Genomic DNA, 25,306 nt, shown 5'->3' with positions numbered 1-25,306 from the left:
TGCAGAGGGTTAGAGACGATGGAGCAAGCAAGGACCCCACTCCCCAGTTCTGGCAGTCCCGGGGGGGGGGGGTTGGGGGAGCACATGCTAAGAGCTGAAGGGTGGCGGAAGCTGCAGCAAGGCTAGTTGTTTCTAACCCATCCCACCTTCCGATGTGAGATGGACTCAAAGGAAGCCCATGTCTCCCACACTTCCAGGCAGGGCAGAGGTGGGTGTCAACCCCCAGGTGAGAGGTGCGTGAAGAGCCCTGTTTGAGATCCGGCTGATCCCTGTTAACTAGCTTTCCCTCTGGGGATAGAAAGCTCTACAAGAGGGGACTGTAGAGCCCAGGGGACCTTTCCTTCCCTGCATGAGGCAGAGGCAAGCTGCCTGCCAACCCCCTTCCTCAAGGAATGGCCTTGCCCAGGAATGCCCGCCACACACTCTTCTTATTTTTCTAGTCAACCTCTGTTTACTCCTTGGCCTGCCTTCCCCCTTCCTCCCCTTTACTTCTGATTTCTATTTCATGGAATTTGGGATTGAAGTTATACAACAGTGCCGCCAACACCAAGTCTTGCAGGAAAAAAAAAAATACAAAGAAATTTAACAACAACAAAAAGTATATTAATAAAAAAGTTCCAAAAAAGGGGGGGAACTGTCATCTCCTTTGGGGTGCGATGGGGCTTCAAACTCAACCTTCCTTAGTGTCTCCTGGTGGGATAGATGGGAAAAGGAGGTCCCTTGGGGGAGCCCCAATCCTTAACTGAATTCAAAGCTCCTTTACCAAAGCGCCGCAGAAGACAGGGCAGAGGTCAGAAATCTCAAGACTGCTCAGCAGGGTGGCCCTAGATGGGCGGGGTCCCGTGGTAGAGGCGGGGAAGAGGGAAGGACCCGAACCAAGCACCAACCCCAGCTCTGGCCCATACCAGGAAGTGCTGGGTAGGGGGTAGAGGAAGCCGAGTTGACACCGAAGACAGGTGAGGTTGGGCCTGGGAAACGGATGCCTCCAACAACGGGAATGGGAGCAGGAAATCTCGCGAAGGGAATAACGCAGGGAACTAAGGAAAACTGTAGACGAGAACCCAGTCCCGGAAGGAAAGCAAGAAATAGATTGGGCTCCAGCGCAGGCTCAGTAGAAACAGGCACGGGGTGGGGCAAGGGCGCATGCGTAGTGGGGATGTCCTTGCGAGGCGGGAGGGTGGAATTCGGACACAGGTGGGAGCTAAATGTGAGCACGGTTTTAGGGTGGCGGTGGACCGCAAGCCCTTAGAGGTCTTGACACAGGGAAGTTCTGTCCAAAAGGCTAGAGCGTGTTAAAGCGTTTCCACACCCGGGCTCTGCCCCCAGGATGGTGGCGCCTTCCTTGAAACTTCAAGACCTAATTGAAGAGATTCGCGGGGCCAAGACGCAGGCCCAGGAACGGGAGGTGATCCAGAAGGAGTGCGCTCAAATTCGGGCTTCCTTCCGTGATGGGGACCCTGTGCAGAGGCATCGCGAGCTGGCCAAACTGCTCTACGTCCATATGTTGGGCTACCCCGCCCACTTTGGACAGGTACTGGCCTGGGATTGCGCCAAACTTTGAGAAAGATGGCCTGTGGGCTCCTTTGCGTATTTGCACCCCAGCTGTGTGTGTGTGTGTGTGTGTGTGTGTGTGTGTGTGTGTGTGTTTCTCTTACAGTTTTTTTCGTTTGTTTTGAGACAATTTCTCTATGTAGCCCAGTCTGACCTAGAACTCGCAAAAAGCCCTGCCTCAGTTTCAGTGGAGGTATTTCCAGGCTTGCTCCACTCTGCCCAGCTAAATCCTTTAGTTTCTGAGCCTTTTTATTCATTACCTTATAAGTCCCCGTTCAGCAGCACCTCCTCATCCCCTCCCAACCTCCCCTCCTGCATAGGCCTCTTAAGCCTTCGGTTGCAAAGAGTGATGAAATTCCTCACATGTTAATCTGGCTTTAAGGAAGTTAGAGCCTGGAAGCTAGTGCCTGTGGTTTCACACGGCCCTTCCTGGCCTGCCTCTTTCCCTTATAGATGGAGTGCCTGAAACTGATCGCCTCCCCGAGATTCACAGACAAGAGGGTGGGCTACCTTGGTGCCATGCTTCTATTGGATGAGAGGCATGATGCCCATCTGCTCATTACCAACAGCATCAAGAAGTGAGAGGAAGGGCTCCTGGGCACTTTAAATCAGGGCATTGGGAGAATGGGGACTGTAAAATCCCCGCGGGGAGACGGGGGGGGGGGGGGGGGGGGGCTGCCTGCTCTCAGTACTGGGAAGAACTGGTTTTCTCAGGCTTGACCGACCATCCTTCTGACCCTACAGTGACCTGAGCCAAGGGGTTCAGCCAGTTCAAGGCCTGGCCCTGTGTACTCTGAGTACCATGGGCTCTGCGGAGATGTGCCGGGACCTAGCCACTGAGGTGGAAAAGCTGCTGCTGCAGCCTAGCCCCTATGTGCGTAAGAAGGTGAGACGTAGACCCTAGGCATTTGCCTCTCCTAGAAATTGTTCCCAGGCTGCAGTGTGGAGGAGGTGTGAACTCTTAAGTCGGTGACTTCTGCAGGCCGTTTTGACCGCAGTGCACATGATCCGGAAGGACCCTGAGCTGGCCAGCGTCTTTCTCCCACCTTGCGCTGCACTGCTCCGTGAGCGCCACCATGGTAAGGGCTCTTCACTGTCCACCTCGGCTCTGGCTAGGACTAGGTGAAGTGGAAAGCAAATCAGGGAAGCCAGCTCACTGGACAAGGGTGGTGCACACAAGACAAACACCCGCCTAGTCCACTGCCCCATGGCCTGCCATTCACTGCCCCACCCTGACCCCAGGCATCCTACTGGGCACCATCACGCTGATCACGGAGCTCTGTGAAAGAAGCCCAGCAGCCCTCAGGCACTTTCGCAAGGTGGGCTAGTGAAGGGGCAGGCCGTGGGGCAGACAAAGGTGGATGGATGGTGGGTGAAGAATTGGGACTGATGGTTGAAAAGAAAGGAGGAACGCTCAGACAAGGCTGGGTGTGCCCTTCCTCCAGGTAGTGCCCCAACTGGTACAGATCCTCCGGACTCTGATGACAACAGGATACTCGACGGAGCACAGCATTTCTGGAATTAGCGATCCCTTCTTGCAGGTGGGCTGACCTTCGGTTGTACCCCTAGACCAGAGAGGGGTTCACAGAAGGCCAAGGCCAGTAGTTGTCTCCCATTTTAGCACAGTCCATGTCTTTTGTTTGTTTGTTTGTTTGTTTTTCAAGACAGGGTTTCTCTCTGTAGCTTTGGCTATCCTGGACTCGCTTTGTAGACCAGGCTGGCCTCGAACTCACAGTGATCCACTTGCTTCTGCCTCCCAAGTGCTGGGATTAAAGGCGTGCGCCACCAGGCCTGGTTCAGTCCTTGTCTTGAATAAGAAGGTGGGGAACTCAGGGTTGCTCTGATCATCTAGGACTGGGGAATGGAAGGTGGCTACCAAAATGTCAGAAAATCCAGTTTGGGGGGCTGGAGAGATGCCTCAGAGGTTAAAAGCACTGACTGTTCTTCCAGAGGTCCTAAGTTCAAGTCCCAGCAACCACATGGTGGCTCACAACCATCTGTAATGTGATCTAATGCCCTCTCTGGCCTGCAAGCATACGTGCAGGCAGAACGCTGTATATGTAATAAATCAATCAATCAAAAAAAAAAAAAAATCCAGTTTGATAACTATATAAAGCCCAGTGTGGTGATGCACACCTTTAATCCCAGCACTCAGGTAGCAGAGACACGCAGATCTATGCGAGTTGGGACCAGCATGGTCTACAGAATGATTTCCAGTACAGACAGGGCAACACAGAGAAACCTCTCAAAAAAAAAAACAAACAAACAAACAAAAACAAAACAAAAGCCTGTTCCAAACTCCCCTGACTCGATGCAACTCTGATCTCCTCCCAGGGTTCAAGGGACCTATGAGGTGAGAGGGAGTCAGGCCCTCCATGGTACTATCCCACGAACCCTCTCATCCAATCTCAGGTCCAGATACTTCGTCTGCTTCGGATCCTGGGACGGAACCATGAAGAAAGCAGTGACACCATGAACGACTTGCTGGCCCAGGTAGGAGACACTTAGGCATGTGGTTTCTTAGGGCACATCAGCCTTGGACACTCCTCGAGTGACCATTTGTCAGGCAGAAGCCATGTGACTGCCTTTCTGTGCCCCACCAAACCAGTGAATTCCACGGAGGGAGGATCTAGCCTGCCGTTGTGCTGTTGCCCTAGTGTGCAGACCGGCCCTCACATCTAGTGGGGTTCAGGGAACTCTGTGAGGGCCTGAAGGAGGAACAGAGAATACGGGGGTCACCTCCCAGAAACCACAAGGAGACTAGAGCCCTGTGCAGACAGATGTATCTCTTCCCTGTCCACACAGGTTGCCACCAACACAGACACCAGCCGAAATGCAGGCAACGCGGTCCTGTTGGAGACAGTGCTCACCATCATGGACACACACTCTGCGGCTGGCCTCCGGGTATCCTCACACGCCCATGTGCTCTCCAGCTGTGGCCCCGTCCACCCAGCTGGCCCTGGTCGCTGGCTTTTCCCTAACCCTCAACATGGAGGAGATTCCACTGAACAAGTGACTTCTCGTCTCCACCTTCTTCTTCCCCTAGGTCCTAGCTGTTAATATTCTTGGCCGTTTCTTGCTCAACAACGACAAGAACATTAGGTAACCGCCAGCGTCTTACTTGAGCATAGCGCTGTGCACCTGGCCCTCCCCATTTCTCCCTCCTGACCCCCCTCTTACCTATACTGAGGGCAACGCAGGGTGTCAAGGCAGATGACCCCTGTCTGATGTGGCCGCTCTTAACTCTGACCAGGTATGTGGCCCTGACCTCGTTGCTACGGCTGGTACAATCTGATCACAGCGCCGTGCAGCGTCACCGGTCCACTGTGGTGGAGTGCCTGCGGGAAAAAGACGCTTCGCTTAGCAGGTGTGTGAGGGAGAAAGAGACGGGGCAGAGGACACAGTGCCTGGTGGCTGAAACTCCAACCAGCTCAGGGGATCTGGAATCAGAACTAACGAAAAAGCTGACTGGGAACAGGGAGGCTGGGACAGGGTAATGTGGGCTACCTGCATGGGCACCTCTCTCCTGCCAGGCGGGCCCTGGAGCTGAGCTTGGCACTGGTGAATAGCTCCAACGTACGAGCCATGATGCAGAAGTTGCAGGCTTTTCTGGAGTCCTGTCCCCCTGATCTCCGGGCTGACTGTGCTTCGGGCATTCTGTTGGCTGCAGAGAGGTGAGGTGACAAAGGCCTAGGCGTCAGAGGGTGTGGCCTGGGGAGGGACAGTGACAGGACTGATAAGCCACATCCCCTAGGTTTGCCCCCAGCAAGCGTTGGCACATAGACACCATCCTGCACGTGCTGACCACGGTGAGATGGGGCTGGTGGTGGTGAGGGAGTCGAGCAGGAGTGGGGAGAGCTCACTGCTCTGACTTGGCGGCATCCACCCCTCTCCAGGCAGGCACCCATGTGAGGGACGATGCAGTGGCCAACCTGACGCAGCTGATTGGGGAGGCCCAAGAGCTGCATGTCTACTCCGTACGCCGCCTGTACAGCGCCTTAGCAGAGGACATCTCCCAGGTATCGCTCCTGTCTCCCAAGGTCCAGCCAGCAAGCCTTCTCAACACTAGGATTTGGATGGTTTTTTCCCCCAAACACACCTGCCAAAAGATGGCCAAGGAGCAAGGCAACTTTTACTTAAGCTTCTGTCCTGGCCCTGGTGACTACTCACTACATAAAAATTATTTCATGTCCTTTCAGTCCCGCATCCTGAACTGCCTAGAATGCGTGCCTCCCAGGCTGTCTTCTAGATCAAACGAGATACATTAAAGTTTCACGTGTATCCGTTTCTATTACCACCTCCAATGCTGAGTGAATTAACAGGTGCCAGCCCATACCTATAACTCCCGAGTGGGCAGAAACCATCCCTGCTTCCTCATGACAGCCTCCCAGGACTCCGTCATGTGATCAAGCCATGTAGTTTTGGTGATTTCCCACCAGAGGGCAGTAGGAGCTAAAAATGCCAAGGCAGAGCTTGTTAAGGAAGTTACATTTCCTACTCGGCCAACCCCAGCATCTTTGCACCGCAGTAATGGGACCTTTGTAGGGTCTAGAAGAGTGGAGGCCTCTGACGAGCTCAGCAATGTCTCTTTCCCCCCAAACAGCAACCACTGGTTCAGGTGGCAGCCTGGTGCATTGGCGAGTATGGGGACCTCCTGGTGGAGGGCAACTGTGAGGAGACAGAGCCTTTCCAGGTGAGACCGGAGGAATGAGTGGTGGGTACAGTGGGGAGGATTCATCAGGACAGACGTGACCTGTTGTCCCCACCTGAAGGTGGAAGAAGAGGAGGTGTTAGCACTACTGGAAAAGGTGCTGCAGTCCCACATGTCCCTGCCAGCCACCCGAGGCTATGCCATCACAGCACTCATGAAGCTCAGCACCCGACTCCAGGGAGACAACAAGTAAGAAGAGGAGTCCTAGCCCTGAAAGATGCCCTTTCGCTATGCCTACTAGTCTTTCAGCTTTTGAGGCACACGCCCCCCTGCCGCCCCCCCCCCCCCCCCCCCCCGCCCCAAGTCCTTAGGATCTGCTTTTGAGCCACATGTATTAGGTGTCTTCTTAGTGTGTGAAGGCCCACTGCCATTGGCGCTCACACGCCACACGGTGGCCCAGTCGCATCCGCCAGGTGGTGTCCATCTACGGGAGCTGTGTGGACGTAGAGCTGCAGCAGCGGGCCGTGGAGTATAACATACTCTTCCAGAAGTATGACCATATGAGGTATGTCCAGAAACCTGCAGGTAGAACCCCAAACTAGCCTCTCCCAGGGCTCCCTTCTAGATGGGTGCGTGTCAGCCTCTCCTAGCCTTGCTCCCTGTGGTGGGCACCTCCCGTCCACAGCTGATGCTAAGCTGGTTTCCAGTCCTCATCGGTTGTCTAAAGACCAGCAACAGTCTGTCCTGGGAAACGGGGACAGCGCCGGCGACCCTGCCTGCCTCAGCCCTCTCTGTTTCCTTAGTCTTTTTCCCAAAAGCTTCTGAGAAAGCATGGGGTTCACAGAGAGGAACCCTTGTATTCCTTCCTCTCAGAGCTGCCATCCTCGAAAAGATGCCTCTGGTGGAGCGCGGGGACCCTCAAGTTGATGAGGAAGGGAAGGAGAACAAAGCAGGAGCCCAGCTCTTGGAATCAGCAGCCCCTGTCCCCACAGAGCCACAGGTGAGGAGGCTGGAGGACCCGGGTAAAGAGGACTTCCGTGGGCGTTCAACCCCCGCCGTGACCCTCCTGCCCTTTCCCCCCAGGCCACCAAACTCCTGGACCTGCTGGATCTCCTAGACGACACTTCTGGGCATGCTCAACGGCTTCCTCCTCTGGAGCCGTCCTCAGGAGAGGCCTTAGTTAATCTCCTCGACCTTCCATGTGCAACTCCACCCCCAGGTAGGCCTCAGCAGAGGGAGGTCCGTACGTACGTTACGCAAGGTGGGTGGAAATGTCTCATTTCTCTGGCTGAGCCAAGGATGGAGATACCCACCTCAGTAGGCAAAGGTTTCTTTCGTTCTGTGCTGGTCCCATTTGATGATCTCTCTTACCCGCGTCTGCAGTCCCACGTCTGCTCCAGCCGATTTCCTGTCACTGCCCACTGCCCACTCTGCCCACTGCCCACTCTGCTGGCCCCTTCAGTTCCCCAAATTCTTTCCACCTCACACCCTTCACATCCTTTACCCAACACCAAAAGACGAGCTTGTACTCGCCTTTCAGGCTTCAGCTGTCAGCCGCCTTACCCTCCCCTCTCCCGGCTGAGTTAGTTCTTCCCAGTTATTTTGACTCTCTGTGTATGACGTCACGGCAATGGTTCTCTTGCGTTTTGTTGTTTCCCTTGCCTCAACTAAACGGTCGGCTCCGACCTCAGCTCATTAGATCTGGGGCAGTTGCAGGGTCAAGTTCAGCTCACGCCATTTTTATTGATGAATGGTGAACATGATATATATATATATATATATATATATATATATATATATATATTTTTTTTTAAGATTTATTATTATGTATACATGTACACCTGCATGTACACCTGCATGTACACCTGCAGGCCAGAAGAGGGCACCAGATCTCACTATAGATGGTTGTGAGCCACCATGTGGTTGCTGGGAATTGAACTCAGGACCTTTGGAAGAACACCTTTGGAAGAACAGGCGGCGCTCTTAACCACTGAGCTATCTCTCCAGCCCCAGTGCTATTTTAAGCCTGTGCCCTGAGCTACCTCTCTCTCCCCTCCAGCTGCCATCCCCAGCGTCAGAGTGTTTCAGCGAGAGGGCGTACAGCTGGATCTGTCTTTCGTGAGGCCCCTGGAAACCCCTGCCTTGCTCTTAGTCACCGCCACCACCACCAACTCCTCAAAGGAGGATGTCACCCACTTCGTTTGCCAGGCAGCTGTGCCCAAGGTTTGAAGGAAAAGTGGGGCTCAGCCAGGGGTGATAGCTCATGCCTGTAATTCTAGAACTTAGAAAGCTGAGGCCAGGGAAATCAGTAGATGCGGCCAACCTGGGCTACATAGTGAGTTTAGATGCGGCCAACCTGGGCTACATAGTGAGTTTGAAGCCAGCTTGAGCTACATTATCTCAATAAAAGAAAAACAACAACAACAACAACAACAAAAAACCAATTAGGGTTCAGAAGTGGCCCAGGCACTCCAGGAGAAAAAGACAGAAAACAGTGGAGGTGGGTGGGGGGTGGAGTGAGCCAGGAAAGCAGTGATGCAGTTATTGAGCTGTCCAGAAATGCTTGAGAGCCACTGGGTATGGAGGGCTGCGTGAGCCCAGCCAGAGGCTTACTATGCCCCAACCTCCCCTGTTCAGAGTTTTCAGCTACAGTTACAGGCCCCCAGTGGGGACACAGTTCCAGCTCAGGGTGGCCTTCCTGTCACCCAGCTCTTCAGAATCTTCAATCCTAACAAGGTGAGTCCGGCGATCCCCTGGGTAAGAGAGATGGGAGCAATCAGAGGCCTGACCCTGGTGTCTGCTTTGTTGTTTTTAGGCACCTTTGCGACTAAAGCTGCGCCTCACCTACAGCCACTTTGGCCAGCCAGTACAGGAGATCTTTGAGGTGAATAACTTGCCTCCAGAGACGTGGCAGTAACTTTACTGTGCTCATTTCATTGGCCTGTACATTGGCCTGCTCTTGGTGTCTTACTCGAAGAGTGGAAATAAAGGCGTGTATACATTGCAAAGTAGCAAGTAAACTTTATTTAACAGCAAAATGATCATACAAATCAGAAATGTACTGCAAACAAGCAACGACCACAGTACTCACGGGCCCAGGGTTACTGCCTGGTGTTTCTTTAATAGGGCCTTAGGGGAATTCCGGGGGAGTTAGTTGCTAGGTGGCATACTTTGATTAATAGGCTTGGATTCTGTTAGCCTCTCCTCACTGTACATGTCCCTTCTATGAAACATCTGATTTTACCCATATGCTAACTCATTCCGCATGGCACAGGATGGCAAATAGGAGAGTCTCCTTAGAAAGAGCCCTGTTCACTTTATTCCACTTGCACCCACCAGCTCCCTGCTTTCTATTCTGGGGTTGGGTGGGGTCCGAAGTGTGTGTACATGGCACATGCAGATGAGGATCCTGGGATGCCCAGTGGCCATTAGGTGAGCGGCGTGGACAGCTCAAGCCACGTGGAGTTCTAGCCCGCTAAGCTGTAAGCTTGCCTGCCTCACAACTGCCCTCCCCTCACCTGAAATCTTTCTGCACCCTTAGCTTGTAACACAGCCCCGAGGGCCACCAGCAGGTGGCACTCTGGCCCTGTATTTGTCACCACAGTCTGCAGAGACTACTTCCTCCCCAACAAATAATGTGAAAGTCTATGAAGCCCGAGGCCGGCTGGGGAGAGGCAGAAAGGCATATTTTGAGAAAGAAAATGTGTAGGGGCAAGGGTAGAGCCTTCTCCACAGAATGACTTCTGACACCCCAGGAACCTGCCTCAACAATGAGTTTTCTTTCTACCCGTCTCTGGGTTGGAAAGCACATTTATCTCTGACGGGCCACCTAGGGCACCCAACCCTCTGGGCACAGCGGCAGCCCCAGCTGAATTTCCAGATTTCTGTCAGGGGTTCCCCACCATCTCCCCACGTTGTTGCTTATTCCCTACACCCCAAGACAGGGAAATCCCTGCTGCTTCCCCTCATCGCTAACTCAGCTGTAAGGCGGCTGCAGAGCCGCTGGCAGAATCAATGGCATCGACCAAGGGAGGGGGGGTGGCAAGGGATTTTCCTGTGCTTAACTACTGATCACGGCTAAGTGGAAATCCTATAAACACGAGCGGAAATCAATGGAGGCTGCTTAGCGGCCAGGGGAGAGGGGCGGCCCACAGATTGCATCTGACGGATGAAGGAAGCCGTGAGGGAGGGCTCCAGGAAGGGTAAGCTGAGAATGGGTGGAAGGCTAGGCCGAGCTGGAGGGGAAGCAGCACAGTGGGTCCGGCTGTGGATGGAGGCTTCCTTGTTCCCTTCCCTTCTGAAAGTACACCCTGCTCCCATACCCGGGTGTCTTTAGGGTTCTGAATCCCCCGTGGCATCGCTGGGACTGTTTGCTTTTAGCAGGTGCTCATAGTCCCGAGGCCTGAAGCGCTGTAGGTATACCATGAGCTTGGCAGGTGCCTTCTCCTGCGCTGGGACTCCTGCAGGCAAGAGGACAGTGAGAAAAGCAGCAGACAGAAAGAGCCCTTGGACATACCTTGTTTGCTCCCTGCCGGCCCAGCCAGGTCTCCTAAGTTTGCAAAGCAGTACTGAGAATCCAGGTGCCAGCCAAGCACTTTCTGGAACCCACACACCCCCTTGTTGGACTGTAGAGGTGAGACACCCCGCCCCCCAAAGACCCACCTGGGGATGTGTGGCTGGAGTGCCATGCCCACGCCTCTCCTCCAGCACACAGGACTGGTAAAGCAGCATCCTGTGCAGTGAAGCCAGGGGAACTGACTCATTTTGCTTAAAACCCGTCTCTCCCAAGCAAGATTCAAGCCCATCTACGCAAGCCAAAGCTCATTAGCTTCGTAATGCGGTGAGGGTAAAGAAGAAAAGCAGGTGCTACGGAAAATAAAGGGGAGCCGAATCCGTGGGGTGGCACTCACAGCAGCTTGTTTCCGGCTGCCTGTTGCCAGTGGCTTTTGGGTTTTTGGGTTGTTTGCTTTTTGTTTGTTTGTTTTGTTGTTGTTTTGAGACAGGGTTTCTCTGTGTAGCCTTGGCTGTCCTGGACTTATTCTGTAGACCAGGCTTAAACTCACAGTGATCCGCTTGCCTCTGCCTCCCCAACTGCTTGGATTACAGGCATGCGCCACCACCGCCCAGCTGGTTTGGTTTGGTTTGGTTTGGTTTTTTGAGACAGGGTTTCTCAGTGTAGCCTTGGCTGTCTTAGAGGTCACTCTGTAGACCAGGCTGGCCTTGAACTCTTGGCCAGTGTTGTTGATGGACAGCAGCATACTGACTCACAGCAGCAACTGGTTTGCACGGCTCAGGCATCTAGGGCCGTCAGGCTCTGTAGGATGCACAACCTCTTAAATGCGTGGATGAGTTGTCTACATCTTACCTAGGCATGGAAATGGAAAAAAATCTGCCAAAGTGTACCCCACTGCCCTGTACAAAAAACGTAATGTTCTTGTCTTTACTCCAGGCCAAAAGCATAGACCAGGGGGTGTGTTGCCCACACCTGTAATGCCGGCACTGGGTGGACCACAACTTTAAGGCCTTTCCTGGGCTACGTAGAAGATTCAAAAAAAAAAAAAAAAAAGCCAAGAAAAAAAATGATGTAGGAAGTTGAAAGAGAAAATGGAAGTCTATGAGAAAGAACAAAGCAGAGACCTGATAAACAGAACGTGGGGAATTAAGTGAGCAGATAAGTAGGATGAAGATTGGAAACCAGGCAGAATTAAACCCAAGTTAGCTACTAAGGGCTAGGAAGTGATTTTGTATTAGTGTAAACAAACTGGGTCTTCGAGAAAATCGCTCTAAAATTTTTTTTTCCCCTTACAAAAATGCTTCTCACTCTCTCTCCACTACTCTATGGCTGGGGGGGGGGGGGGGGGGTGGGGCCTCCAGGGAGGTTATAAATTAGAAGCAAGGACAGCAACAAAGCCCCCCCCCCCCGCACCCCTCACCAAGCATGTTACAGACGCTGGCGATCTTCTCCAGGGCGGCTGGTACTTCGGCCTTCTGGTGCACCACGACCTCTACCTCACCCACAGCGTAGCCGAAGTCTGTCGAATCCAGGTCCACTCTGAGCAGCGGCTCCTGCTCATGGGCTAAGGCCAGCTTCCACGAACTTCGTGTAGTGACAAAACTAGCTACTCCCTGCAGCTTTAGCTTACCCAGGACTGCCGCCACGCCTGCAGGCCCCTGCGCCTCCGCCCCCAGCAGTTCAAAGAGCCGGGCCACCACGGCCGATTCCGACGTGAGTTCCACATACTCGTTGTGAGGTCCTGAGATGCCGGCTAGTCCAGGGCATTTGAGCTCCCATCCACTACCATCTCGTTGTCGGAGCCAGTGGTCAGACAGCATAAGGCTTAACTCAGAGGTATCATAGTAGGTGTCTCGAAAGGTGACCCGGTGTTCCAGGGTGGCCCCCAACTCCTGCAGCCTTTCCTCCGTGTCAGAGCCTGGAGCAAACTTTCGCTCCACTTCAATCAAGCCCTGGGCCATGTTACCTGCAACACAGGTTTGCAAAGAATGCACTGCGTGTTCAGGGGTACGACTGGTCAGCAGAGAGTCCCTAGTCCTGGATGCACAAACACTGTCTCAGAGACACAAGACTCTACTTCGAGGTCTCAGCGGGCTGCAACATTGGTGACAGGTCTCCACTTAAATCCTACTGATAGTGTCTTCAACCAAAAGGCTCCCTAAAAAACGGGGCCGTCATCGGATGACCTATCTTCTCACTACCCCATACTAGTGGTTCACTGCCAAGGATGGCCTGCCATTCTTCGCACAGCACAGAGCAGCGGAACCCCAGGATTCTCTTCAAGACCCCAGGGTCTCCCTCTCCTGGGACCCGGAAATGGGGGAAGGGAGCCCACGCTACACCCGCGAGGAATGCCGGGAGCAGTCTCAGGCTCCGGACCTTATCCCTGGCTCTTTACGCCCGGGTCCGGTCCCAGGACCCGCGGCCATATTAGACCGGTGCGGCAGTGATGGTGGCAAGCTAGGCCCGAGAGGTCTACTAGGTTACATGCGACCCAACCCGGTTGGCAAGAGGAGCGAAAGCATCCTCTCACCTGCTGCTCACCCAGGATCTTTCCTAGAGCCCGGGCATCGGCCAAGATCTCGAGCCTTAGCGTGAGCCTCGCACCCTGGGCTTAATGCATGATGGGAGATGTAGTTCCAAAGGGCCACCTCACCTTTCATTCCCGCCTGTCGCTATGGTGATCAGAAACATGCAATTAGTGTCAGCCCGGGGGACTGTACCTAAAGCTGAACGGGAGGGGATTGGGGGCGGGTGGGTGGGGGTGGTGTAAGAGAATAGTAGTCCCCAACCTCTTCCGATGTAGACAGCGGGTGGGCCTGATGAAACACACGCCACTAAGATACTGCAAGTTTATGCCTGCCCACTAAAGTGCTAGTCTGGGCCGTGAGTGGAGTAATTCAGTTTAGCCGCTGTAATGTTTTTAAGGTTTTATTTTATTATTTATTTATTTATTTTTTGACACAAAGATCTCTTGTAATCAACATTAGCCTGGAACTCCTGATCCCCCTCCAAGTGAGTGAGCCACCATGCCCTGCCTCTTTCCTGGGATTTTAGAGGATCTAACACAAGCTGGTATGAACGTTTAGGATAAAGGTGAGTGGGAAACTTTCTATTAGTGGAGGAAGTGATATATTCTGATCGTGAATTAGAGGCGTGATGGAGCTGGAGCAACGGATGGACAGCACTAAGTACACTTGCCATTCTTATGGAGTTCTGGGATTACCTTCCTCACACTTACATGGCTGATCACAATCTCAATAACCCCAGTGGGAGTGGGAGGGACCTGACGCCTCTTCTGGCCTCCTCGGGTACTACAGAGGAAAACACTCCACCCCACCCCGAGACAGGGTTTCTCTGTGTAACAGCTCTGGCTGTCCTGGCACACTGTAGACCAGGTTGGCCTTGAACTCACAGTGATCTGCCTGCCTCTGCCTCCTAAGTGCTGGGATTAAAGGTGTGTGCCACCACCACCCGGCTCTTTCTTTCTTTCTTTCTTTCTTATGCTTTAAAGGAGAATAAGAAAGACAGACAGACAATGATGGGATTGCTAGAGACCTAGGTAGAAATAACTGCTTGGGCAAAGGCCCAGAGGCTAGCTACAGCACCTAGCCAGTATCTAAGCAGACAATGGCTTGAAGTACAGTTGAGTCCAGGAGCCAAGGCTACAGAGACATGGCATTTTGAACTTGTGACAGCATTAAAGAAACTGCTGTTTCCGGTCTACTGGGTTGGATCTTAAAGAACACAGAAAATATCAGTGCTTTCTGGGTCAACAAAACTGAAAGGTAAAGCCAAAGAACTCAGTGGGGGAGGAAACAGACCCCAGCACTTCTCAGCCCGAAATTCATCTGTTCTTTTTTTTTTTTTTTTTTTTTCTGAGACAGGGTTTCTCTGTGTAGCCTTGGCCATCCTGGACTCACTTTGTAGACCAGGCTGGCCTCGAACTCACAGCGATCGCCTGCCTCTGCCTCCTGAGTGCTGGGATTAAAGGCGTGCACCACCATGCCTGGCAGTTCATCTGTTCTTTATTGGACTTTACAGCAAAAGTCAAGGCTGACTCAGCCTCATTTGTAGATCATTGCCCTTGGGGGTGCACCACTCCAGCTCCCTATGTGTCCACTTTTTCAGTGGTCTGCCCCCGTTATATGAGGATTGAAAATTAAATAACAAACTTAACTGCTCCATGGTAGAAACCCAAAATATTGGCTTCATCCTCACCCTCAATTTCAGGAGTTTTTGTTATTGTTTTCACATAAAAAAAAAAATGTGCAGTAGCAACAAGCTTGGGCTCTCCAGAGCCCACTGAGGTTTGTATCATGGTACTATTATTTATTGGCCATGCAATCTTGAGCTGGCAAACCTCGGTTTCCTCTACTGTAAAATGAACTCCTGGCCTTTTTCCTCGTTGGCTATCTGAAGGCAAGAAGGGTCACCACCAGCTCTACTGGGGTCACCCCCAGAACTTTGGCCAGGGTTCTCACTCCTGCCACCAGCCGCGTTTGCTCTAACCTCCTCGGTCTGATCCAGAAATACAGGGGCAGCATGTGCTGTTTGTGTTTCTGTCAGTAAGCAAAGGACATAGGCTTCATTAAGCTGGACTGAGCGACCTTGAATGGCTTATTCAAGACTGTCTAGGCCGGGTGTGTTGGTGCGCGCCTTTAATCCCAGCACTTGGGAGGCAGAGGCAGGCGGATCGCTGTGAGTTCGAGGCCAGCCTGGTCTGCAAAGTGAGTCCAGGACAGCCAAGGCTACACAGAGAAACCCTGTCTCAAAAAACTAAAAAAAAAAAAAAAAAAAAAAAGAAAAAAAAAGAAAGAAAAGAAAGAAAAGAAAGAAAGACTGTCTACCTAGTAAAACTGACCATGCTAGTCTTTGTACATAAAGAAAAAAGTGAAGACCCTCAAAAAATAAAATAAAATGAACTGCTGTATACTCTACTTTAAATCTTACCATTTAGAATATAAAGCACCGAGGAGAAGGAACCAAAATTGCCCATCTCCCTACCCAACTGGGGGAAGAGAGTATAACTGAATTAAGAAGACAGCAGCTCTGGCCGACTTCAGAGTAATTGCTATGAAAGAGAATGTTCTAGTACTCAAAAGGGAAAACTGATAAGGCTAGAAAAAGGGAGAGAAACAGTGATGGTCCTCCCATCGGCTCTGGGAAGCTTATAGAAAACAGCTTGCTCTAATAGTAATTTAAAGCAACACCCAGCACTGGAGGAGGCAGGAAGAGGCGGATCTCTGAGTTAGAGGCCAGCCTGGTCTACAGAGCGAGTTGAGTTCCAGGACAGTCAGGGCTACACAGAGGCACTCTGTCTGGAAAACAAAAAACAAAAAAACAAAAACAAAACCAACAAAACACACCTAGGGTTTCTGTAAGCAGGATAAAGAGGAGGGGACAACAGTTTAAAGGGGCATGTCCTTTTTGCAAGCATAGTGTAGACCTTCCGCCTGAATCAAGGAAGAAGCCAATGGCAGGATTGGCCTGCCCCGCCCCGAGATCCTGACCCCTATATGCGTCCTGGGACGCCGTAGATTAGGAGTGTGCAGTCTACAGAGGGCGGAGACCTACAGACTACAGCTCCCGGCATGCACTGCGGCGGGCGGGTCGCTGCACCTGCTCAGTGGGGCTGCCCCGGGCGCCTGGGTATTGATTATTCCATTGTGTGGGACGCCTTGGCTCCAGCCAGTGAATGAGGCGGAGGAGTGAGGGCTTGAAGGAGGAGGGCGAGGAGGAGGAGGAGGAGACAGGGAGCAAGCCAGTGCCCAGGGTGAATCAATGGAAACCCACTCACGAAGCCGGGAAAACACTTCAGCCGCAGCCAAATAGCATTGATTATTTTCTTTCACTTCCCTCACCGCCGTGAATTTATTTATTTTTCCATCTCCGTCCCCGACGCCCCGGAGCGAGCGCTGAAGGGAGGGAGGAGGAGGGGCAAAAAAGGAATCAACACATCGGAGAAGTCCCTTCCAAGAGCCGCCCCCTCCCCTCCCCGCCTCGCGCTGCTTGGCGGCCGCGGTTCGACTCCCGTCCCTGCTTCCAGCTGAGGTGTAAGTGCATCGATTTCCGATGCTGCTGGGTTGTTCACCCCCCCCCCCCCCCTTCTCTCTGCCTCTCACTCTCCTTCCCTTCCATGCTCTTCCGAATCTTGAGATCAAGGAGAGAGGAGGCGCTGGAAAGACAGCTACTGGAGGGGACGGAGAGGGACGGGAAGGGGCTGGGGGAGGGGACTCAGAGGGACAGACAGCTGGGGAGAAGGGGACAGGAGTGGTGGCGGGTGGGGAGGGGGGAGAGAAAGGGCGCGCGAGTGGGAATGGAGAAGAGAGGCAGGGGTGGAGAAACGGAGAAGGGAAAGCTAGAGGCCAGCCGGACAGACAGAGGGTAGCGAGAGCCTAGACGTACCGCGCCGAGCTGTACCGGGAGCGGGGTTCCCGGAGGGAATGGGAGGCCGGGTGAGTGCGAGGGCTCTGAGCTATCAGCCTGGAGGGGCCTGCGGCGGCGCAGAGGATCTCAGCTGGCTGCGGGATGGGGGAGAAACCGGGGCGGAAGGGCTGATGGATGGTCTAGGGCGCCGGGGTGCCGGCTGGGAAGGGAAGTGGATACCTTTAATGTGCATTTTTGCCTGAAGTAGGTGAGGGGAGCCCCATTCGTGGTGGAGCATGCCTGCCCTGCTTCTTCTTCCACTCCGACTCTTCACCTGCTCTCATCTATGCCCATCATCATTTTTTTTTTTTTTTTTAGCTCTGGACCACGCTTCTCCCTGTGCCCGCACCCCCACTGATCTGTGGTTGTGCCATTTTTCACTTGGCTCCCCACCCCATCTAAATCCAGCTCTGGGTGTCACTGTCTTGATAGTGACACATCTCATCCAGTGACCCTCACCACTGTACCCCTGTCCCTGTGTTGTCACACCTAGCCTGCCTGACTGTTCGGCCAGCCACAGCTCTCCTTCAAGGGTCTGTCTGCACGAACTGTGGCCTTTTCAGCTACTTTGGAGTTTTCTTATCAGCCATGACAGTGGTAGCCTGTGGTCAATGGCCTGAAAAGCAGGAGGATGGAGCTAATGTGTCTACCCTGAAGACCCCAGTGCCCTGTCAGCACGGGCACAACAGCCCGTGTTCACCTTCAGCGAGGAAGCCTTGCAACTTCTGGCATTGTTGGTCACCTCGTTTGCCATGTGCCTTTGGGTCTCCAGTGTGTCCTCTGCTTTTCCAGGAGCTTTCCACCACAGACCTCATCCCTGCTGACTTAATTTTTTCCTCCCTTCCCCCACCCTACCATTGTATATACATTTTTTTTTATCTCACCAGTTTATTTCATCCTGTTTCACATCCTTTTATCTGATGAGCTCCCTTACGTAGTTTCCATCTTTGTTCCCTTTTCTCTTTGGTCGGCCAAAGTTGTTGTTTTGTTTATCCCTTATCCTGTTACCCAGCATTTTAACCCAGCAGAGGATGCCACAAGCAGAGGGCTGGGTGAGAGAGAGAGGTGGGGGTTATGTTTTGTGAAGGCACATAAACAGGCCAAGATATCAATTTAATGGTCTTCCAGGGGCATATCACTCCTTCATCAATCCGTGCCATTATGTCAGTTAACTGCCAACTTTAATTTTGTAAGGGGATGTTTTCTAGGACTCCCAAGTTCCACCCTACCTGGTTCTAGCTATCGGTGGTTTTTTGTTTTTTTGTTTTTTTGTTTTTTTTTTCTTTCTTCACTTCTTAGTTCATTTTTCTTCATGGGATCCTGCTATTCTCCTCTTTGGGTTCGACAATATTCTTTATGAGAGGTTTTATTATTCTCAGAAAGCCTATCGTCTACAAGGGCCGTGTCCAATTTGGTAAAGGTGAATAAAGCAGTGGAGAGTTTGTCGTGGGTTTAGACCCATCATTACTTTTTCAGACCCCAGCAGCTTAGAAGGATTAAAACGATGAGCCAGACAGTGGAAGGAGAAACCAGGAGTTAAAGAAATGCATGGCCAAAGGGACCGATGAAAACCCATGCCGGATGGCGAGTAGGGGAGGGGAGGGACTGAGGACCAAGAGAGGAAAAATGGAATGAAATAATAAATAGGTGAGTTAATAGCCGTACAGAAGGAAAGATGATGGTGATGAGAGAGTAGTCCTTTGGACGGGTCAACAAAAGCAGTAGTGAATGGATATGGTGGCAGAGTGGGGGAAGGGAAGAATTACGGAATAAGATGAGGTGGAAAAGGGTATGGTACAAAGAAGGTAAACGGATGGCGAAGGCAGGAGTGCTGGAGCAGATCAGAGCCACACGGATCCCTGGAAAGGGAAAAGAGGAAAGAGTGGGGTATCAAAGCAGACAAATGCCTCTAGTGTGAAGAGGACACAGCATGGCCAAGGCAGAGAGAGAACACTGCGGGGGTGGGGGGGTGAGCAATTTGGGGAAAATGGCTTGGCAGACCACCACTGGGCCCTAACAGAGAGATGCTTATGAGGAGAGAAATTTGCAGAGATGAAGAGAGAGGGAAGGGAATCTCACCCGCGTTCATTCCGTCAGCCTCATCAGTCACTTTGTATTTTACTGCCCAGCCAGGAGAACACAGAAAAGAGATGAAAAAGTAGAATTCCCATTTACTGCAACTGACAGGAACTTGAATCTTCCCAGCCCCCTGAGAACCAAAGACTTCAAGCCTCTGATGTCATAAATTGCTGTGTTGCCTTGGCAACCTGACAGGGTCCCTCCTCCATGATGTCAGAGGCAGCTGGTGTTACCGTATTGAGACCCATACGGAAACAACTTGCCCCTGTGCATCACATGTGGGACTGGACGGAGTCACATCTGTAGGACTCCTTCCCGTCTCTGGTAGTGACTTGGCTTCTCCAGAGCTCCAGAGCTATTCTTAGCTCCGATCAATTGTCACAAACTACTTTGTGAGTACCCGAGGCTTGCTAGGTCCTGACAAAAGCAAGAGGAAGGGACAGTAGGCACTGAGGGTGGGATGGTAGGGTGGAAGGGCATGCAAGAAAGAAAGAGAGCTACAAATGACAGCCATGGGGAAGGAAAGGAGAAGGCTCTGTGGACGGGGAGGGGCGCTATTGGAAGCATCGTGTGAAACTGGCTTAGAGTTTAGCAGTGAATGCCAAAGCTGGACATCCGGAAGAGAAGGCTGGAGCAGTGGCAGAGTGGAAACGGGTGCCCGAATAAAATATGGAGGGGAGTTTTGAAATGTGGAGGGGAGAGTGTCCCTTTAAGAGATAAAGGTAACTGGCGGGAGACGCCGGCCAATCAGTCACCTCCTGTGCACGGGCTGCTGCTGTCCAGTCTCAGTGTCTTCCTTTTCTGCAGGGAAAGTAAGTTGGGAGTTGAGACAGGGTCTTGCTCTGTAGCCCAGGCTGGCCTGGAACTTGAGGAGATCCTCCTGCTTCAGTCTTCCTGAGTTCTGGAATTTTAGGTGTCAACCAGCATATCGTTCAGAGGGTCTGAGGGTTGTCCTCACTCTCACCCTAGTGCCCAGACCTGTCTGCATACAGAGTCACACTGGGAAGTCAGAAACGCGGTAGAGAGGCTGGCAAACCTGGGCAGAGAAGAGAGAGAGTGTGTGTTGGGGGCTGAAGGAGGCAGGCTAACTCGCAGGGTGACCTGGGAAGTCTCTAGAGATAATATGAGGAAAAACGTGAAGGAACCATCCTAGGAGCCTAGGGAAGATTCAGAGGAAAATAAAGAGGCAGGTTCCAGAAAAGGCCCAGTGTTTTCAGAGAGAGCAGGCAAATCTCAATTGAAATAGCATCCCCGTTCCCTATGATAAAGCCAAGGCTGAATCGGCCATGCTCATACGCAAGTGTGCACGCATGCATACACCAGGACCACAAAAGTTCATAAATCAATACCAGTGCCATCCTAAATGCCTGTCCCAATGTGATTACAAGGATGTGAATGGTGGTGGCCAAGTGGGCCAAAAGACAAGAGATAGGAGTTAACTGCTGCCCAAACCTTGGTGTAAACAACCCTGTAAGAAATGACCTTCATAGCCGGGCGTGGTGGCGCACGCCTTTAATCCCAGCACTCGGGAGGCAGAGGCAGGCGGATCGCTGTGAGTTCGAGGCCAGCCTGGTCTACAAAGTGAGTCCAGGATGGCCAAGGCTACACAGAGAAACCCTGTCTCGAAAAAACCAAAAAAAAAAAAAAAAAAAAAAAAAAAAAAAAAAAAAGAAATGACCTTCACATCTGACTGCCCATTGTTGGAGAAAAAAGAAAAAAAAAAAAAAGTCATGAGACACAGAGCTCACTATGAGTCTCAGAGCGAATCTACAGAAAGCAGAGGAAAAGGGGGTATCCACCCAGAGCTTATGGCCTGGCCTGTTCTTGCAACAAGGAGCCAAAAGACCGTGAATGAGTTACAAAAGCTAGTGGGGAAGGAAGCGAGAGTGCAGCTCTGGGGAGAGTCTAGCTTATAATAAGAAAGCCCTGGCAGCAGAAAGGGCTGGGGGTGGGTGGGGGGAGAGGACGGCCATGTGTACTGTCAGCAGCAGCCATAGACTTGGGCAGCTCATATTTTGCAGCAGGTGACAAGCTGCCGACACGGCGGTCCTTTACCTCACTGTTAGAAACTCATTTCATTGATTTTTCCATCTTTCTTCCCAGGCTTCTCACACTAAGCTCAAGGCATCCCAGCGCTCGGCTTCCCGAGTCCCTTCTGCCCTCTGGGAAAGCCCCAGCGAATTACTTGCCTAACTGCCTGCCTGTCCCTTTTCTACCCACCCTTGGCTGGGGAGGCAGAGGCGGAAGATTTTTGAGATGACGTTCAAATGACAGACCTACTCCTGTGTTGCGTTTTACTAGACAAGTCTTTTTTTTTTTTTTTTTCTTTTTTTCTTTTTTGAGACAGGTTCTGTTATATCGTTGTAGCTATCCTGGAACTCGCTATAAATGCCAGGCTGGCCTTCACTGGCAGAGATGTTCCTACCTCTGCCTCCTGAGTGCTGAGAAGATATTTTTAGTTTTCCTTTATTCTTTTTTTTTTTTTTTTTTTTTTTGGAGGGGGGGGTCTCGTATAGCCTAGGCCTCAAAGTCACTACATAGCAAGGCTGGCCTTGAACTCCTAATCTTTTCTTGCCTCTCCCTCCCAAATCCTGGGGTTGCAGGCATGCAGCATCATACCTGGTTTCCTTCTCTGTTTCCTACCAAGGCAGTCCAGCACTCAACTTTCCCCCCTCCCTCCAGAAGTCGAAGGCAAGAACTAGAATGTCCTCCTGTATTTGGGAAGGAGTACAGGATTATTTCAGAACCAGAGCCCAGGCCTTAGAATTCGTAGCAGGGTCATCCAGCAGAATGATGTATAAATGAGAACATATAAAATTAAATATTTATTTATTATGTATACAGTGTTGTGCCTGCCTGTACACCTGTGGGCCAGAAGAGGGGCATCAGATCACATTATAGATAGCTGTGAGCCACCATGTGGTTGCTGGGAATTGAACTCAGGACCTTTGGAAGAGCAGGCGGTGCTCTTAACCATTGAGCCATCTCTCCAGCCCGGGAACATATAAAATTAAAAGACCATAACTGCCCAGGGTGTGTGAGACCCCAGTGTAGCAGAGGGCATGTGCGTACAGGGTCTGTAGCATGCTGAATTGCCAGGCGGATGGAGCGGGATGGGTGTGAGCCGTAGATTTCTACTTTAAGTGTAGACTTTACCCCAGTGCAGCCTCCAGTCACGGCTAACTACTCTCTCCCTTTGGGGCTGGGTTTTGAGCTAAAGGTCAAAGTCAGTTGCCAATCACTTGGCTTCTTAATGAAGGAAGGCAGGGGACTGGATTGTTTCCCTAGAGGGAAAAAAAGTAGAGTGAATTCCTTCCCAAAATTGTCATTCCTTGTTTTGTTGGCTATTCAGGCCTAAGGCCCTCTGCCCCTCCCACCCCACCCCCACCCCCACCCCAGCTCCAGTCTCTTCTCTCTACAAATGGCTGTTTTCCCTCATTTATAGCTTCCTCCATCCTGTGTTTGGAAAACTGGCCCCGCAGCCCCAGGTACCTCTCTTCCACCTCTGGCTCCTTCAGGCTCTGTGGCTTCTACAAACCCAGAGATACACCCTGGTGCTTTAGAGACAGAAGGGCACTGGAGAACCGGAGAGAAAAAAGCAGATAAGAATAAGAAACAGCCAGGCACAGAAGTGGTGCATGCCTGTGATCCCAGCAGAGGGGAAGGGTGGCAAAGAGGCCAGAGAAAAGGAAATGTGGAGCACAGAGAGGACAGAGACCAGAGGCAGGCGAATTGCTGTGAGTTCGAGGCCAGCCTTGTCTACAAAGTGAGTCCAGGACAGCTAAGGCTACACAGAGAAACTTGGTCTGAAAAACAAACAAACAAGAAACAGGTGCTGGACAGTCTGGCATGGTGGCACATGGGTGGACAGTCTGGCATGGTGGCACAGGGCATCTGTCATCCTAGCACTTTAGAAGCAGGACTCCAAGTTCAAAGCCATCTTCAGCTACAGAGGGACTTTGAGGCCAGCCTGAGACCCTTCCTTTAAAAAGATCTGCACAGGCTGGACCAGATAGAGATGGAGAAAGTGACTTTGAGAGGAGAGGGACCTCACAGGTTAAGGAAAAAAGGGAGGGAAGGTTGTGGATAGAGGAAAAACCTCAGAGAAGGCCAGGAGTCTGAACCCTCCCCGACCCCTCTAATCCAGGAAAGAGCCCAGGATGAGGCTGAGTGAGTGACCATGTATGAAAACATCAAGGCCTCAAGTCAGCTCCGGGTCAGTCCTGGGTTCAAGCCATGCTGGTTATGGCCCTTATGGGAGGAACTGAAGTGGCAAATTAACCAGTATAATGAAGTCACTGCTTTTTGTTTGTCCTTGCTGGTTTCCCCAGGAGATTCGTCCTCTGGCCAGACAGGGCAGTGTGGGGGGGATGGGAAGGGCAGCAGAGGTGAAGGGCAGGGGAAGGGTGCCAGAGAGGGCAGAGAGAAGGAGCCGTGGAGGGCAGAGGACAGACAGCATGTGGAGGGCAATGAATGCAAAGCAATCTAGAGATAGAGGCAGAAGAGAGATGGACATAGAAAAAGGACAATGGGGACCAGGGGACAGAAGCCTGGAAGGAAGACAAGGGAAAAAGAGGGAGAGAGAGAGGTGAAATAGACCGGCATCAGTAGGGAAGACCGTGGCCAAAGCTGTGAACGCTGCAGCTGGTGGGGCCTGTGGGCGGGGCCTCATCTCCATCTCTAATGGCTGTGAAATGAGGTTAGCTCCATTAGAAGCAGCAAGAGTGTAACGAGATCACACTCATTAGGGCTGGGCCATCCTAGTAATTACCACCACCCCAAACACTGCCAGCCGCCAGCCGGCCACCGAGCACTTGCAGGCACACAGCGGTGAGCCACATGATGCAGAAAGGGAGAGCTAGGGCCAACATGGGTGTGACCTCAGGACCTTAGGGCTTGCCTGTCTTAGGTGAGCAAATTGACCAGCCCCCAAAGAGGTGCCCAAAGAGCAGTACACTTCAGATACTCTCTCTCCCTTCGGGAAATAAGGCACGTGATTGATCACATCTAAACCGTTAGCCGGAAAAGGGGGACAAAACTCCATGACATACTTTCCAGTCTTCACAACACATGAAAAGGCCTGAACAGAGGTTTTAACTCACACAGCTGGGTCCTTTGCGTATTACAGACGAGAACTGGAGGCCGAGACCGGGCCTGTCTGACCTCAAACGCTGGGAGGTTTTTATTTTCTTTTGGTGCTGGGGTATTGCCAACTACGCCTCCAGCCCCAGTCTGTTGTTGTTTTGTTGTTTTGTTGTTGTTTTAAGTAACATCAGACTGCTTAATGGAGTTCATGTACTAATATGGAATACATGTAGACTGTCTTTAAATTTGTGTGTGTGTGTGTGTGTGTGTGTGTGTGTGGAGATCAGAGATCAACTTTGTGGAGTTGGTTCTCTCGTTCCATCTTTGCGTTCTTTGTGGTTCTTTACAGTCTTTAGGGTCTCAGGGTCAGATTCAGGCTGTGCATCTTGTGCCACAAGCACCTTTCCCTGCTGAGCCATCTCTCCAACTCCAAACTTAAGAGATCTCAGCACACACACACATATGGAGTTCCAGGCCAACCAAAGCTACACAGTGAGATTCTATCTTTGAGACAAATATTTTTTTTTTTTTTAATGGCCTCAATAGAAAGGTTGAGGGTCGTTTCATTAAAATGTGAGAGAAAAATGACAGGACAGGAAGGTTAAAAACCTGGGTAGCTTTAAGGGGAAAGAGTTGGAAAAGAAGAGAACATTGCTCCTTTGGAGTTGTACAGATCAGCTTTAGGTCTGCAAGCAACTGTGGCTGTCAGGAGACGTCAGGGAAACACAGGGAGTTAGAGTAGACAGGCTTACTACCTTGGCAGCTGTCCAAAGAAGAGACAGGAAGGAGAAAAGGAAAAGTTAGACTTTCGAGCCAGAACTCAGGCATGCAGTCGGGCCTAGCAGTGAGCATCTGCACACAGTTGCACTAGAGGAGGTGCTTCCAGGACAGACAGAAGGACGAGCATGCTCTCTCATTAAAGCGATAATTATTTCTCCCATTTCCAGACCTGGTCTTCCAGCGAATTGGCTTTTTGTTTTTGTTTTTGTTTTTCGAGA

General features: G+C 51.7%; 3 protein-coding genes across 3 annotated transcripts in view; 2 read left to right on the top strand and 1 right to left on the bottom strand.

Moving 5' to 3' along the window:
* The first annotated feature begins 697 nt into the window (after positions 1-697).
* Ap1g2 (adaptor related protein complex 1 subunit gamma 2) lies at positions 698-9,150 on the top strand. Its single transcript, XM_051143104.1, has 22 exons — positions 698-956; positions 1,327-1,531; positions 2,005-2,129; positions 2,296-2,437; positions 2,534-2,630; positions 2,794-2,870; positions 2,997-3,092; positions 3,964-4,044; positions 4,357-4,455; positions 4,598-4,653; positions 4,805-4,918; positions 5,085-5,225; positions 5,306-5,360; positions 5,448-5,570; positions 6,155-6,244; positions 6,324-6,451; positions 6,663-6,767; positions 7,076-7,202; positions 7,286-7,421; positions 8,262-8,425; positions 8,840-8,938; positions 9,018-9,150. The coding sequence occupies exons 2-22, from the start codon at positions 1,328-1,330 to the stop codon at positions 9,117-9,119; spliced, it is 2,361 nt and encodes a 786-aa protein (XP_050999061.1). The 5' UTR covers positions 698-956; position 1,327; the 3' UTR covers positions 9,120-9,150.
* Positions 9,151-10,534: 1,384 nt separating this feature from the next.
* Positions 10,535-13,387, bottom strand: Thtpa (thiamine triphosphatase). Its single transcript, XM_051143100.1, has 3 exons — positions 13,249-13,387; positions 12,136-12,681; positions 10,535-10,662 (listed from the first exon to the last, which is right to left on the bottom strand). The coding sequence occupies exons 2-3, from the start codon at positions 12,674-12,676 to the stop codon at positions 10,535-10,537; spliced, it is 669 nt and encodes a 222-aa protein (XP_050999057.1). The 5' UTR covers positions 12,677-12,681; positions 13,249-13,387.
* Positions 13,388-16,394: 3,007 nt separating this feature from the next.
* Positions 16,395-25,306, top strand: part of Zfhx2 (zinc finger homeobox 2) — a 32,094-nt gene continuing 23,182 nt past the window's right edge. Inside the window, 1 exon segment of the mRNA XM_051143101.1 lies at positions 16,395-16,771. The gene's annotated coding sequence lies outside the window, so the exon portion shown is untranslated.

Source organism: Acomys russatus, chromosome 3 (genome assembly GCF_903995435.1).
Source record: "Acomys russatus chromosome 3, mAcoRus1.1, whole genome shotgun sequence".
Taxonomy (NCBI): domain Eukaryota; kingdom Metazoa; phylum Chordata; class Mammalia; order Rodentia; family Muridae; genus Acomys; species Acomys russatus.
This window is presented reverse-complemented; position numbering and strand designations above follow the sequence as displayed.

Excerpts from the sequence above, each read along its gene's own strand:
- Ap1g2 (XM_051143104.1), top strand. The coding sequence starts at position 1,328 with ATGGTGGCGCCTTCCTTGAAACTTCAAGACCTAATTGAAGAGATTCGC. Across the intron at positions 2,438-2,533 it reads GCCCCTATGTGCGTAAGAAG|GCCGTTTTGACCGCAGTGCA; the intron begins GTGAGACGTAGA and ends TGACTTCTGCAG. Across the intron at positions 5,361-5,447 it reads TCCTGCACGTGCTGACCACG|GCAGGCACCCATGTGAGGGA; the intron begins GTGAGATGGGGC and ends ACCCCTCTCCAG.
- Thtpa (XM_051143100.1), bottom strand. The coding sequence starts at position 12,676 with ATGGCCCAGGGCTTGATTGAAGTGGAGCGAAAGTTTGCTCCAGGCTCT. Across the intron at positions 10,663-12,135 it reads CAGCGTCTGTAACATGCTTG|GAGTCCCAGCGCAGGAGAAG; the intron begins GTGAGGGGTGCG and ends TCTTGCCTGCAG.